Raw genomic sequence first — 15,768 nt, forward strand, 5'->3', positions numbered from 1 at the left:
CCCCCCCACACACATATCCAAGTTGGGGCCACTCTGTCCCGCTTGCACCCCAAGTGGACAGATTAGGGTTGGGATGTGTAAATCTCTCTCAGCTGGATCGGGCCCATTGGCTGGATCCAGCCTGTGAAGGGACTTGGCACCACCCATCTGACCCGTGGGGTAAAAAGGTTAGGCACTGCTGCTCTAGAGATATCTGGTTCAATACTAACCCTGTATAGCATCCACTTTTGCTACTGTCAGAGACAGGATACTGGGATAGATGGATCATTGGTCTGACCAAGTATGACACTTATGATCTTAAGCATTAGGTCTGTAAGTATATTTGTACATGTTCTTGACAATTTGTGATTAGTTTTGGGGGGAAAAGATATTTTTATTAAAATTGACAGTTATTACAATTGTAGAGATGATTGTCCTATTACTATCCTATATTATTATATTATATACATAATCATATTATTTAAACAGTTTTTAATTTTAATTATTTTTTCACATGGATCACATGACTGACAGATACAGGAATACAAAATTCTAAGATACACTTGAATTGGAAATAAATATGTGAGAGGGCAGCAGGACAGGCCCTACGAGGAGAGACTGAAGGACCTGAACCTGTTCAGCCTCAGCAAGAGGAGGATGAGGGGGGACCTGGTGGCTGCCTACAAGCTCATCACAGGAGATCAACAGCAAATAGGCAGAGCCCTTTTCTCCCCAGCACCACCTGGGGTGACAAGGAAAAATGGTCATAAGCTGATGGAGAATAGGTTTAGGTTAGAGATCGGAAGGCAATATTTTACAGTTAGGGTGGCCAAAATCTGGAACCAACTTCCCAGGGAAGTGGTCCTCGCCCCTACCTTGGGCAAATTCAAGAGGAGGTTGGATGATCACCTGTCTGGGGTCTTGTGAACCCAGCATTCATTCCTGCCTGTGGCAGGGGGTCCGGCTAGATGAACTGTTCAGGTCCCTCCTGACCCTAGCTACTATGAAACTATGTTTTTTTAAATCTGAGAATAGAATTGTATGTTATACAGTCAGGGCCGTCCCTGGACGGGGGCGCTTTGGAGGGTCTGCGGAGCCGGGCAGAGTGGCCACAGCAAGTCTGTGCTGCTGCCGGCTTCATGGCTGGCGGGCTGCTCAGCACTCCTCCAACCTGCCCCGCTGCTGAATCTGCCACCGGGTTCCTCGCATCCAGGAGTGGGGCCCCGCACAGGCTGATTTGCCCCGGGCCCTGCATCTTGCTCAGGTCTTCTCTGAATGCAGTGATAATTTCCTGTGTCTGTGATATGTTCTATACCTCACTGTAGTTACTGTAGGATGTTTTGTGCTGTTATTTAATTTTAAAACTACAATTATGTGTTCTTTTTGCTACAATGTGTCAGAGAAAAGGTAACATGTAGAAATACTTTTGAATTTTACTGGTGAGGTTAAAGAAGTGTTTCCATCTGATAGACCTTTTATATTAAACCAACAATTTCTGCCATTTGGTAGTGGATATATTTTTAAGAGTATAACAAGTAAAAGACTGATTTGAAGAAGTGTGAAATTTCATAACTGTGAGGAATATGTAGACACATTGTTGGTGTGCCTGTAGAATGCATTCAGAACATGAGGCATAAACCATGTAACCCTCAGTCATATTAGCATGGCATGATTTGGCTGAAGGTCTGACTAAGCTGGTAATAGTCTGTTATGGTTACTTAATCATTGTGAATGCGGGTGTACAAATTTAATAGATTTGGTTAATTATTTTTATAGTGTCTGAAACCAAAATACTTAGTTTTAATTTGTCAGTAACTGGATATGATTCAGCGTAAAAGCATGTTTAGGTTGAAAGTGAACAATAATCCAAAAGTGTATATGGTTTGTTTTTAATGAGTTCCTGACCTACACTAAAAGTGTCCTCTTTGAGCAATTGTAATCCTGCCGTTGGAATACAGAGTTTACACTAATACTGATGATGTATATCCTTTTATTTTAGGGGTACCAAGAGTTGCACAGTGCAAGTTTAGACTGCCCCTGCGGTTAATTTGCTTTCCAGCTCAACCTTCAAAAACAGCAAACCACAAGCTAACTATTGATACCAACAAACCTCCTGTCAGTCTTGTCAGACTTTTTCCAGGTAGGACTTTAAACGATGTCCCTGTAACCCAAGATATGATAGGAATTTAGACTGGAATCTTTCATCCTTGAGTAATGATAGGGTAATTAAAAGGTAATTGCCAAATTAGAAACACCAGCTGAATATTTTGGTTAGTTTCAGTGTTCAAAGATGTAATTTATATTATCTGAGTAACAACCTAGGGCTTTTGAGTTTTGTAAAAGTATTATAAAGCTTGCTTTGCTTTAAAGAATATTAAATGTTTCAAAACAATCTATTATTCTTTTCTTTCAAAATTTATTCTGAATAAATGAAAACACAGAAATAAATGGAATAAAATCTAATATTGCTTTACCAAAAGTAGATTGTGCCAAACTAATCTGATATTTTGGTTTGATAAGGTTTTGTTTCTTTGTGTTTTAAGTTGAGGAAAATGCAGTTGATAGGGTGTTTTTAGGTTCCACTAAACATTTGATACGGCCCCACATGGGAAATCTGTTAGTCAAGAAAAATATGGGTATTAATACAAACATTATAATGGCGAGGAGCTGATTGAAAGGGAAATGACAACCAGTTGTAGTGCAGGAGCATCTGCTGGCTAGAAGGGAGAATTTCTTAAGGATCAGAGTTGGGACTGATCTTTAATATTTTCATTATTGACCTTGGGGCATAAAAAAAAAAGGAGAGAGAGAATTAAATTTGCTAATGAATCAAATTTTGGAGGCATCAGTAATACAAAGAGGAGTTGGAAGTATCTCATACAGGAGGAACAGCTGGTCTAGAAGAATGTAGTAATAGAAATGGGATGATATTTAATCATACAAAGGGTAAGTCCTGCAATTTATATTGTAACTTGCAGCTTATCAATTGGAAAAATAGAGGAGTGTAAAGACTTGGGTGCATTCATTAATCACAGAATAGCTAACCAGTGTGATGAGAAACTGAGCACATCCTAAGTATGAGTTGAGATATTTCCTGTAGATATAGAGAAGTATTAATGCCATGATGCTAGGTCCCTTCAGAATATTGTTCACAGTTCTGTTTGGCCTGTTGAAGAAAGATTAATTCAAACTGGAACAGTTGCAGGGGAGGGCTACATGAGTGTCATTGGGGGACTGGAGAAGAGACTATCATACAAGAATGGACTTGGATTATTTAATTTAGTAACGTTAAATGTGTAAGGAGTCACCATTGAACCAAGAAAGTACATCGTTGAAGTAAACACCAGGGAAGATCTGGTTAACTAAGACCATGCACACACAATTTTTTTCCTATGACAGTCGCTGTTCTCCCAGAAGGAACCATGAGTGTACAGATGTTCAGGATTTTTGTTTCAGAGCAAAAATAGCCATTCCAGGAAAAAAAAAAAAAATCCAGGAACAACCAGAGCTAAATCAGTCTCAGGACACTTTCTTCTGGGAGAGCAAAATGCCTGTACGCATTCTCTTCTGAAAGAAGCCACAGCACAATTCTCTAGCATTCCAGGTTGCTTTGTTCCCACTCCCAGTGATACAGTGCATCACTTTCTGAACTCTAGGGCTCCAGCCAAGCAGGGAGCAGTATATACCCCTTTCACAATCCAAGCATTGTGCTGCAGGGAGACATAGGTTGACCCTGAGTAGCCTGGGTCATCCAATCAAGGATGCCCTGTGCACTGCTGCTATCTGTCTCCAGGCAGACTGATGGAGCCTGTAAAGCATGTGGAAATACGTGTATAGGGGAGCCTGGCTATGCAGTATCAACACTGCAAGTGTTCTGCTCTTCAGGGGCTCAGCATTCAAATGTTTCTTCAGGCGTCTGCAAGGTAATTATTTTTTTTACCAGAAAAATAAACTTGAGAGAATTCTCCTACAGGATTTGAACACAAGAACACAGCCCTATAGAAGAATCTTGCCCCAAAAACAAATTAGCTAGGAACGTAAGATGGAAATTACCAGCTTCTAAACATCAGAGAAGTCAAGTTCTGGAACAGTTTTTCAATAAGAGTACTGGGGCAAAAAAGTCAAGCTAGTTCTGATGGGGGGAGCTTGACCACTTTGTGAAAGAGATTATACAATATGATTATCTGGGACAGCAGGTGATTGGAGCTGACCTCAGAAATTTCTTCCAAGCAAATCTTTCATTGTGGTTGTAGGACTGTCACTTCAAGGGCAAATATATGTATTTTCCCTTTTACTTACTTGCATGCCAGATAGTATCCTGTGTTTTCTTTTTCAAATATTGTTTATGATTTGGGTACATAATCTTATACATACCTGCCTTTCTGTGGTATTCTCTCATGTATTTAGGATTTGCTATGTGTGTTTGTAGGTTTAAGTTTTGTCTAAAACATTTTTTAACTTGACCGTGTTATGAACTTCGATCTAGAGGTATTCTAAACATAATTGATTTCATTTTTTGATTTTGAGATTCATTTAGTTTGTCATTTTGGTTAATGAAATAAGACTATTATAAAACACTGTTCAAAAGGTGAAATATTCATACAACACAATTTACAATTTGTTCAAGGTCCTTAAAATGTTTTTGGCCATTCCAGAATAAAATATACAATTAAAATGTTGTGTTAAAGCATTCAGATCATGCTGCCCATGGAGGTGCATTTAGAGGCCACAGACAGACATGCATTTGTAGACTGCAGCACTTTTATAGTGCCTCAGTATATAGCACTATGAGGCTCAGATGCACAGAGCCCCCCAGCTGAACTGCTACAAAGTTTCTGCGAAAGCATTTGGTGGCATGCTCCCCAGCCAAGAGCACAATAAGGGGTCACTCAGCCCTGTGGTTCTGCTTTCTCCTGCCTCCCTGAGACTGGGGCTAGGGCCAGACAATCAAAAAGCCTGAGCCTGAATTGATTCAATCTTTGCAGGTTTGTCTAACCTGCAAAGCTTGAACTGATTTGGATGTGGATAGACGTTCTCTTTTCATTCCAGAAATGCAGGCAGATGCCTGCAGGGGCTCAGGCTACAAGCCAGGGGGTGCTAGAGCAGCCCTCCCTTCCCTTCCATAGTGCTGAGCTGAGGGGGGTGGGCGGGTGTGTGTGCAGGCCCTGACAGGACGCTCTGATTAGCAGGGGGTCGGGGGGGTGGCGCGTTAAACCCCCACCCTGGCCTGCACCGTCTCAGGCTGCTCAAGGGACAGGAGTGTGGTTAGACCCTAGCCCCAGTCTAGCACTCTCAGGCAAAGTGGGGATGTGTAGTGCATGCATCTGTTGATGATACTGAGCTTTTCAATCTCCATCTCTCTGTCTGCAAACCTGTCAGGATTGCAAACCAGCAGGAGGGCTGATAAAACTACAGTGTTTATCAGCCCATCAGCAAAACAAAAGCTTTTCTCATTAGTTCAAGCTCTTCTTAAACAGCTTTTTCCAAGGAGGGACATTACCAGCTGACCTGCTGATTAGCTCCCAAAAGCCCTAAACAGACACTGTTCTGTGTGCCTTTGTCCTGTCCCAGTGAAATTGGACATGGACACACACACACACACACACACACACACACACACACACACACACACACACACACACACACTGGTTTATGTGCACTGAACTTATGTTTCATTACGGGTTTAAACCAATTTCTGATCACTTAAACCAGTTTATGTGTAATGTCTGTCCCTAGCCTGAGTGAGGGCAGCTTGTCAGTGTACCAAGTCACTGACAGCTTACATGTGGGTGACTGGGCAGCCTGTCAGTGATCAGCAAGTAGTGTGGGTCCCTGCAGCCTGCTTGCACTACCTCATGGCAGGAAAGGGGCACTGGATTGTCCACTCTGCTCTCTCTCCTTCCCCCTTTGGAGCAAAGCACTTTGGGATACTCTGTGGGACTGAGAAAACAAAACCTAGTGCTACAGTAAAGGCCCTCTACAGGGAATGTGCACATCTGTTTTATGTGGTACTACTACAAAAGTAATTCCTCCTTTTTTATCAATAGAAAAAGGAGAACAAGGAATGATGTTTGGTGGGCTGTTTTGTTAAATGTTGACTATTCAGCAATATTTACTTTGCTAAACATTATCTCCTTTCTCCTTCTGTTTTCTTTGGGGTGTTGATGGTGGAATTAAGTATACATGTGCTACCCTTAGAATCATCTAGTGTCTATTACAGTATACTGTGCACAATATAAAATTTAATATGCCTGGGCTTATCTTGTAACTAAGGTTAGGCATTTCTCACTAGCCATACACTGCAGGATAAGACAGAACTCTTAAAGTCTTGATGTTTGAATGCTTTATAGTAGTTTTCAGCCAATTTGAATAGACTCCATAAATAGATGGCACTGCAGAGTCACATCCTTCTATGGGAGGAATTGGGCAGAGCAGTTTCTTTTGGGACTGTATAATATGTATGTTGTACTGTTTTCATGGATGATGCAGCTTGAACCCCAAAATGCATTAGTCTTGTTCACTTAGTACATTGTAGTGGGAGAATGGCCATGGCTCTGCTTCCTCTGTACCACTTTCTGAATAAATTTTTCAGGAAGGGGCATAGACCAAGTGATGTCTGCTCATAGGGTCTGCTGTGGTTCTGTGCCTTTCTGTAAAGGTTTTGTGCAGATTCAGCTCCAGTGGCATTTAGGCAAGGGCAATCTAATCCTTAATGTGGATTGAAAATTTGCTGCAAACATTGTGTAACAGTTCAATTTAACGTTATATTTCTTCTCTCACAGATTTTTCTGATCAGTCTGATGAAGATCAGGTAAATAGTTTAGGATTCCAGTTCTTAGCTGGTTCTAGAACCACTCTTCTTGCTTCAAAAACATCACGTAAGTAATATCAGGATTAATTTAAAATTCATCAAGGTTTACATTTCATATTAGAAACTATACTGATTAAGTCATTGAATTTGTCTTTTGCTAATATGTTGTCTTCAGATGTGGAAATATGATTAAAAAATATTTATTGATGCAAGAACAAGATTTTTGGCTTGAGTGGAATCAACCGTTTGTCATGCTGTCAAAAAACAGGCAGTAGGCTTGACAAAAAATATTGCAGATTTTGATTTTCTTGATGGTTTCACTGAGGATGTTATTGGCTAACATGTTTTCAATGGTTTGACCCTTAGATTTTGCCCACTATACAAAGTCATTTGTCAGGTGATGCTCTGATTATTGATTTTTTTACCAAGTGATAAGAGTTGATTTTATTTTGGGAACAAATCCCTCTGTTGCTGAAATATCTGTGTTTCTGATAATTGCCATGAGACCACTTTCTCAACTTCTTATTTACAATTTTGCTTATACTTTTCAACACATTTTAGGCAATCCTTCAGGTGGGTGGCATGAAAATGAACTACTTCCAACCAAACTTCCATCTTGGAGCCACTGATGAAGGAGAACTTTTCCCTTTGCCTGTTGATTTTTCTGTAAGAAAGAGGTCCTGATGAAACCCTGCACTACGAGCACGACAAACAGTTAAAGTCTCTCTTACAACAATAACAAGTCTCTGCACATCTAAAGCACCCACTCTTTTTCACAAATTTGTTCCATAATTAAGTTGAACAAATTCTAAATGCAGGGCATGCCACTTTGTCAGCAAAACTTCGAGTCTTTGGCCCTTGGCATGCATTCACTTAATGGTGCGATGGGATCTGTTTCCTGATCCCAAGAATCATGCCTCCTGCCATGCTGTGTATAGACAGCGTGATGCACCAATTTTGGATACACGACCAGATTCAAATTTTGCCATTACTACTCGTTCATGGAGGGGGAACCTGAGATCATAACTCCAGGCTCCCCTGCATTGGCAAGTAGAAAATCACATGCCAGGTGAACCGGTGTGGTTCTGGGCTTGGGACCATCTATCAGCTGGTTCCAGTCCTGGGACTGCCACTGGAGCACAACGGAGAGCCTTCCACATGTTCAGTTTAACCTAATGGATATCAGCCACATGATTATTACAGACATTTAATGGAATACTGTGTTTAGTCAAATCCAAGATGAATCCTCCCCCTGCCCCACAATTATACAAGGCTGGGGGGGGGAACCCCTTGTCTTGCATTTGGGTACAAGGTGGTGGAGGGGGAAGCAGGCAGCTTCTGCAGCTTGGCCCTGACCCTGGGTCTGGGTTAGAGCCACAGCTCCTTTTCCCTCTTCCCTGACCTCCCCACAGCTTCGGCCTCCTGCTGCCTGCCTCTGCCCCCTGCCAGGCGGCTGTGTGTCCCCTTTCTGCACTCTGGCAGGCTCTGGCTCTGTTCTAGCCAGGGCACAGAGCTTGTGCTTGCTCTGGCTCTAGCCCAGTCTCAAGGCAGCAGCAGCAGTGGCAAGACATCTCTTGCCCTGGCTCTATGGGTCATCTGGATCTGCCACTGCTATTGGGCAATACTGCAGCCACAACAAGCACCCACTGCATACCCCACGCTAGAGCAGGGTCAGGGCCTGCCAGAGTGGAGCAAGGGTAAGCAATGGGGAAAAGGGAGACAGAACCTGCCAGGAGGGAGAGTGGGGCCTAAGGCAGCAATGTTGGGGTGGGGCTGGCGGGGAGAACAGAAATGGAAAGGGCAAGTGGTAAGGGAAGAGAGGTGGCAAGGTGTGGGAGGACAAGGGGCAGGGGTCAAGCTGCTTGACTGCCCCCCACTGCCTCCCCCCTGCCATTGCTTTCCTCACTGCAGCAGTTGGCATGTGGGCAAGGGTGGGGGAGAGGGATGAATGAAAGACAAACCTCCAAAAATTAGATTCTGCACATGGAAAATTATAACACATTTATATATTTTCCATCTGTAGAATCTAATTTTGGGGAGTGTTAGGTTAAATTTGAAGTCATTGTGGATTTGAGTAAATATAGTAATTTTGTGGCCCATTTTCCATTTTCTCACACTGTTAATTACATGAATGAGTAGCTGGACTAGTATTTAAGACATGATTAAATGGTTAGTCATGTGTTAAGCATAAAGTCTGCCTGAGGCCCTCATTCTTACCGTTTGGCTTTCATGCACCATTGTCAATAACAAAAGCAGCAATTTTATTTCAAAAGGAACGCCATATTTCCAACCTGCCTCTGACCCAAAATCTTCTCTCCTGTTTGTTGTCAAGTGTCATGTCATGACCTACATGATGTAGAACATAGTAGTCCTCAATGTCTCTTGTCAGCAACAAGACTTAAGGCTAAGACAATCCTTCAACAGGTCTTTTAGGTCATTTACATGACTTTCAAAAAGTTCATAAAACTTACCCTCAAGATGTTTCTTATAGCTTGCCTTTTCATTGCAGTGCACATGAACATTACATATTGTAGAAGACTTGCCACCACCACTTCTGTGTAGTAGTAGTAGCTTTTGATGCTTCATACATATGTGCATAATATTTATATATGCCACTTTTGTTATGCTTGCCGCATCTGTTTTTACCTCATTTTTGCCTCAGCGCAGCTTACCAACTTCCTTGCTCAACTACAGATATCATTGGCTGCGTTATATTGTCATGTGCGTACTTGCTGCCTGTTGCTGAGCAAGAGTTCCATTGATTTGATTTCATGCCTGTGCATGATATGATGTACATTTTTCTGTGAAATAAAGAAGCCACCAAGTGGATGTAAAACATCTCATTTGCAGGATTTCAAGGTGTTTATTTCAATTCATGGTTTCCATGACCACCCTGATTGCTCTGACAGAATTGTAGTGTTCCGTATAAACACTCTTGATTAAGTGACAGATAGGAAAGCCAGCTTGCTGAGCTGAAATAATTTTTTTTCAAGTAAAAGAATCCAAATCATTTAAATAAAATGTATTTTTAAAGTTATATATATATTTTTTATACATATCAGTGATACCAGGTTAAGAGTTGTAAACTGTTAGGTAATATTTAATAATTTTTTAACAACAAGTGCTTTGATCAGAGACATCTGGATGGTACTTAGTAAAGGACTTTTTATAATATCAACAATCATTTTACATGTATCAGCTTCATATCTATATAAGGTTATGTATGTACTATTTGTATACTATATTTTATTGTTAGTTGACTTGTAATATTTAAGTTGACAATGGAATTTAAACAGTTTGAATTTTCTAGAAACTAAATAATTTAAATTATTTATGAAGACTTTTCCTTATAAGTTAACATAAGAATAAATGGATTCCTATTTTCTGGTATTGTTGGATGAAAAGGTTCACATGTGTGGTCAGATCCATGTCAGTTTACGCCAATTAAGGATTCGTTTGTTTTTAAACATATTTTAATATTTAATGAATTCATAATTTTCAGTCTAACAAATTCATAATCTTCAGTCTTCCTACTTAAACCCCAATTTCTTCCTCTGCATTTTGGTTTTGTTTGTTCATAGGCTAGGAATGACACTTGTGGTCTTAATATAAACTTTCCCACACAGTCTTACTTGTTTCCCAGTCTTGACTTATAAAGATCGCTCTACATAGAATATTTAAAACATTTGGTCTTCCCTCTAATGTGAATGCTTATTATTTCTCTTGTCGTGCCTAGGAACCTTTCCCTTAAAAAAAAAAAAAAAAGAGTGGTGTTTGATTCCACATTGCAGTTAAGCTACTTGTTCTATGCTTTATATCTGCATCTCAAGGGCATAAAATGACTTAGCTCGTTTTAATAAAGTTGTGTCTTTAAAAATCTGTAATTTTTTAGAAATGTGAAAAAATGACACAGGGTAAGTTCATATACCGAATACTGAAGGTTGTTATTCCATTCCCAGGGCTTCTATGAATATAGATTTATCAAATACACAAAAACTTGTATTTGGTTTCATGCTATTAAAATAGTTGTGTTTATGGTTGGCATGAAGTGAATGCAGACTGAATGTGTATGCACAATGAAGTTTCTATCATCCAATAACATAAAGCAAATGTTAGCTCTGCTTATATCCTACGATCTCCTTTGCACTGAGGCCATATAGAATTTATTTTTTAAAAGTATAGATAACGATGAATACTGTATGAACTAACGATCCTCAAAAAAGTAACAATGTCCTAGACACCAAAGTACTGGAGTCCTTCATCCAAGGTGTAAATAAATCATGCACAATGTAAGTGCAAGCTTTCCTTATGTTCCTTTGCAGATGTGTTAATCTTGATCTGGAAGGAACAGGTATAGGTGAAAAAGTTTTCATATTCATTTAATCTTTGTTTTCTTCCTTGAAGCTGAAAGGTGATGTCCTTAAAATGCCTGTTTTTACAATATGTTAGGTGCAACCCATTTTATATAACTGTAGGGTGTTTATATATGTGCTCTGGGAGTGGGGGGGGGGGGGGGGGGCACCTTTAGGGGGGGGGGGTGAGGATACTTTAATTAGAGTAGCTCCAAGAGCCACCACATGTATCAGTGTTCCCATACTGAAAAATGGCGGTGGGGGCACTTTAACTAAAACGCGTTTGACAAGCTTTAGTTAAAGTTCCTCTGCCACCATTTTTCAGTGCGGGGACGCTGATACACATTATGCTGGAGTGTGCTGCAGGACGGTAATTACCATGCTCCAGCAGACTTGATTTAATATAGGTTCCTGTACTGTAGACCTGACAACTGCCTCTGACATTCATTTCATCATGTGTTTGCTCATCAAGTTGAACCATAAGAAGGGGCTATGTAGCCTAGTTATGCTACACTATCCTGAGAGGGGAATGTTTTGAGTTCCAGTCTCTGCTTTCAGATTTATTTCTGTTTTTTAACTTTTACAGTTCTGGGGAAATGGAGGAGATGGTCTGCCAGTGTAGCCTACTGCCTATGGTGTTCCCCTGGCTATTAGAATAATGGCTTTCTAATCCATAGTCTCCAAACCCCCTCTTATTTTCTCTTTTCCTTTTTTGTACACTTGGTGCCCAGTGGGTCAGCATCAGCAGAAGAGGTAGAGTTGTGTTTCTCAACCTTTTAAGACTCATTTAGCCCTTGGAAAATGCCAGCATCTTAGCCTTCACTCATTTCTTGACTACAGAAGAATAATAGAGTAATTATTTTGTTTCAAAGAATGCAGACCACAACTGCTTTTGACAGTGTGAATTCCAATTTGAAATATCTGGATTTATTGGGCAGTACCCAGGGGATCCCAGAATGCTGCAGCATCCTGATTGAGTTGCCTCACCTAGGCTATTCTGTAGCATCATGGTTACAATTTAGGAAGTAGAAATGTGGGTTGGGTTCTGATTTTTTTCAGGATAAGGTGGGCCTAGAACCAAATATCCCACTTCCTTGGTGAATGATCTAACCACTATATTTATTGGCCAGAAGTGGACAGTGGATCTGTCTACACACACATTTCCGTTGGCTTAAATTTATTATGCAGTAAATTACTGCGCAGTAAGTGGGAATAGGCCGGCATCTACATGTGCGAGCATTAAAGTGCATTAATGCTGTGTGTGGACTAAAGTTAGTCCCAACTCAATACACACTCACAGTGTTTCTGTGCAGTAAGGTGTCTACATGTGCATTACTGTGCAGTAACTAATTGGGCATAAATTTGATACCTGCATGATGCAGGTATCAAATTTTTGCTCAAGTCAGTATAAATCATCCTGTTTACTGAGCAGTATGGGCAAGCACATGTAGATGCATGCCTGTACTGCACAGTAGTTTTGGTTACTGCGCAGTAAATGCGTACATGTAGATGCACCCAGTGACACCGTTATCACTCGCCACATGCCTATTCTCAGAAATCTATTAAGCAGCTCAGAAGTGGGATAAGGTTTTGTGAATCACAAGTGAATAGAGATAGCTAACTGATAGCTCGAGGTGGCAATCTAAACTCCAGAAGATGGATTCAAATACACTACATTTTTTTTTGACTAACTGGAGGTGCTGCTGGGCTTTCTCAATAGCTCATTGGTAGGCATCTCTAACAAACAGTGGAGATACCTACCACTCCACATTCTTTCTGTAGAGTAGAAAGGTACCTAAATCCGAATCTCTTGGTACCTAAATCTGAATCTCTCTAAAAGTCTCTCCATAGACTTTATAGGGCTCCTAGGTACCTGAGTTGCTCTGAATTGCCTTGGGGCATGCACTCAGAAGTCAGGGACATATTTAAGCTAAGGTGAACATTTTGAATTCTGATTTTACATTTTTAAAATGTTAACTAGAGTACTGTAAAGAGTATACCATATAACCTTGTCTAGAGAATCTGATGTTGAAAAAAATTGTAATCCATTAGCAGTCCTATGAGCAATCTCTTTTCTTGTATGAGATATTTTTGAAAGAAATGCTCTTCTGTAATTTTCAGGGGAAAAGCTTTTTATGTAATTTTTATTTAATTGCAAACCTGCTGTCTAATTATAAATGCACATGGAAGGCAATGACACAGATAATTGTTACTGCTGCCATCAAATTTCCATTTTAGGAACATTTTTACAGTACAGCTAAAGACTTTCAGCTTCCTACATTTCCCAAATCTAATTAACATTCTTCTTCAGTTTAATAGCTTAGTAAAACATGTAGAGTAAATGAATACAATGCCTGCCTCAGTAAAATTAGATTGTGTTTGTATCGACCAACAAAAAATGTATGGAAACTAATAGAGGAAATTAGTTTCTTTGTCCATGTTAGACCATTAATGTATTAGTTTTGTCAGTTATAAATGGAATGTCTGTTGATTTGATCTGAAACCTTCCAAACTAATTTTGATTTAAAAGCTGAATAGGTAAAATCTGATGCTGATTCCACTAAGTCCAGCAATTATGCTGTGAGTTCTAAAAAAGGGGAAGTTAGGTTGAATGTTATCTTCAGCAGATGGTGTTCTTTTCTTTAATGGACATGTTTTTAAATAAAACATGCTTCTTTCCTGTTACTCTGTAAACAGGATTTGTCATTTTCCCTTCAATGAAATGCATATTCTGGGAATGATGCCAGTAGTAATGTCAAACAATTGTGGATTGCTAATCTTGAGAAAAATGTTTAATAAGTACAGCAACATTGCAAGACCTCTGGTTCATTTGATTTTTACTGTGAACTTTGCTAACAAGTAAAATATATATATTCTCTGTATACAAATCTTAATGACCTTTTTCATCACAGCTGTACTTTTGTATTTCCTTTCAGACAGCGTGTTGATGGATGAATAATGATAAGAAATATGGCAGCAGTGTTTGAAAATGTCTGTCTGGAAAACCATTATTTCAAAAATTTGTTATGCTTTTCAGCATCATTTTCCTTTGTTAATATTTAGCTGGCATTGATTTACTGTTCAAGAAACCAGGGAGGGAAGACTTGCTTTGAAATGTAGAATAGAATCTGAAATAAGCTGTCAGCTCTAGTTAGCAATTTGTTAAATGTGATTTACTTTGGTAGTTTGTGGAGATGGGCAACTCTGGCTAAGAAAAATAATTAATTTAATTTTGGTTTAATACTTTTTTTTTATATTAGCACCTTTCTCATAGTCAGGATCCCAGAACATTTTTATAATGCTAACTACCTTGCTTGCAATAAGATTCGATTTGGCCTGCAGAGGTTTGATCTGGCATGGAGAATCAGTGGCATGGACATGTGCCATGCTGCCAGTCCCCTCTGCTGTGGCACCTGCTGCTCTGCTGCGTTTGCCCTTACCCCGCTGCAGGAAGTTTGGGGATCTGTGTCAAGGGTTAAACATGCAGCTGGCTGCTTTGTGGGGGTGGGGGGGAGGGAGGGGGGGAATGGAGATTTGCTGCCCATTTTTGGAGGAGGGGGGAAATCAGGTTGCAAAAGGTGGCTTGTGCTTACAAAAGATTGCCTACACCTGGTCTAAGAGTTGAAGTGAAAAATAATTTACCACTTGAAACTTTTTTTTTTAAATGCAGATGTAAAGTAAAACACACTTAACCACACTGGGGTGTATACAGTGATACCTGAGAAGGATCAATTAGTTTGTGTGAAGTTTCATAGTACTATGGCTAGACTGTTTCTGTTACCTGAGAATGCCCATTTAGTGCACTTAGAACTCATTCAGATGTGTCTGCACTTCATTTTATTGTGCAATATAGACATAGATTTAAGGGCTACTGAAGATTACATCAACTAGACTGGTCCCATAGGGACTGCTGTCTGGCCTTTTCTTACCAAAGCACCTTATACTCTGGCTTTTTTTGCAAATCTACCCAGGAAAGATTTTGTTGTTCTAACTTCATTCACCTTCATTTATGTGGTGGTTCCACTCACTTTAGGGAAATCCCTGGTTAGGGTAGATTTTCATTGCCTTTGTCCTGTCATGATTTGTACCTTAGTTTATAGCAGGGATGTCACATGTGGCCTGTGAGCTGGATCTGGCCCCCAGAGCCAGGTCATCTGGCCTGCAGACTTTTGCCTTGAGCCCTGCTGTGATGGGGGACTTTCCTGGTGTGACAACAAGCTCCTGGATGAGACCTGCAGTGCTGGAGCCCCAGCAATACTGCAGCTTTTCCCATGGTGGCAATGAAGTACCTGGGCAGCAGCTATGATGCTGAAGCCCCAGCAGCACCATGGGAAGAACACTGCAGTTTGTTCCCCTGGTGCCAACCAAGTGCCTGCAAAGCCAGGTTTCCTCCTGAGGTACTGCTGGGAATCCAGCACAGCAGCTCTTGCCTGGGAGCTTGGCTACCATTGTTGAAACAAGTTGTGGTGCTGCTGAGGCTCCAGTGCAGTGGGGCTGCTCCTGGTGTGGCTGCAGCCGCCCAGGCACTGCTTGGCTTCTCCGGCCCCGGGCACTGCTTAGCTCCCCTGCCTTCAGTGGCTTCTTCTGTCTATGCTGCACTGCTCCGGGCAGCAGGTAGCATGTGGA

The 15,768-nt window shown here is 40.6% G+C and overlaps 1 protein-coding gene across 8 annotated transcripts in view; it reads left to right on the top strand.

The window, feature by feature from the left end:
- Positions 1 to 15,768, top strand: part of BBS9 (Bardet-Biedl syndrome 9) — a 473,863-nt gene that overhangs the window by 134,810 nt on the left and 323,285 nt on the right. For all 8 annotated transcript variants that reach the window (XR_003093361.1, XR_003093362.1, XM_025200564.1 and 5 more), the window contains 2 exons: positions 1,979 to 2,119; positions 6,762 to 6,857. Coding sequence is in view for 6 of the 8 variants with exons in the window: in XM_025200564.1 (XP_025056349.1) it covers positions 1,979 to 2,119; positions 6,762 to 6,857 (237 nt within the window). In the remaining 2 variants the exon portion in view is untranslated. The remainder of the gene's footprint in view (positions 1 to 1,978; positions 2,120 to 6,761; positions 6,858 to 15,768) is intronic.

The sequence above is a fragment of the Alligator sinensis genome, unplaced genomic scaffold (genome assembly GCF_000455745.1).
Source record: "Alligator sinensis unplaced genomic scaffold, ASM45574v1 scaffold86_1, whole genome shotgun sequence".
Taxonomy (NCBI): Eukaryota; Metazoa; Chordata; order Crocodylia; family Alligatoridae; genus Alligator; species Alligator sinensis.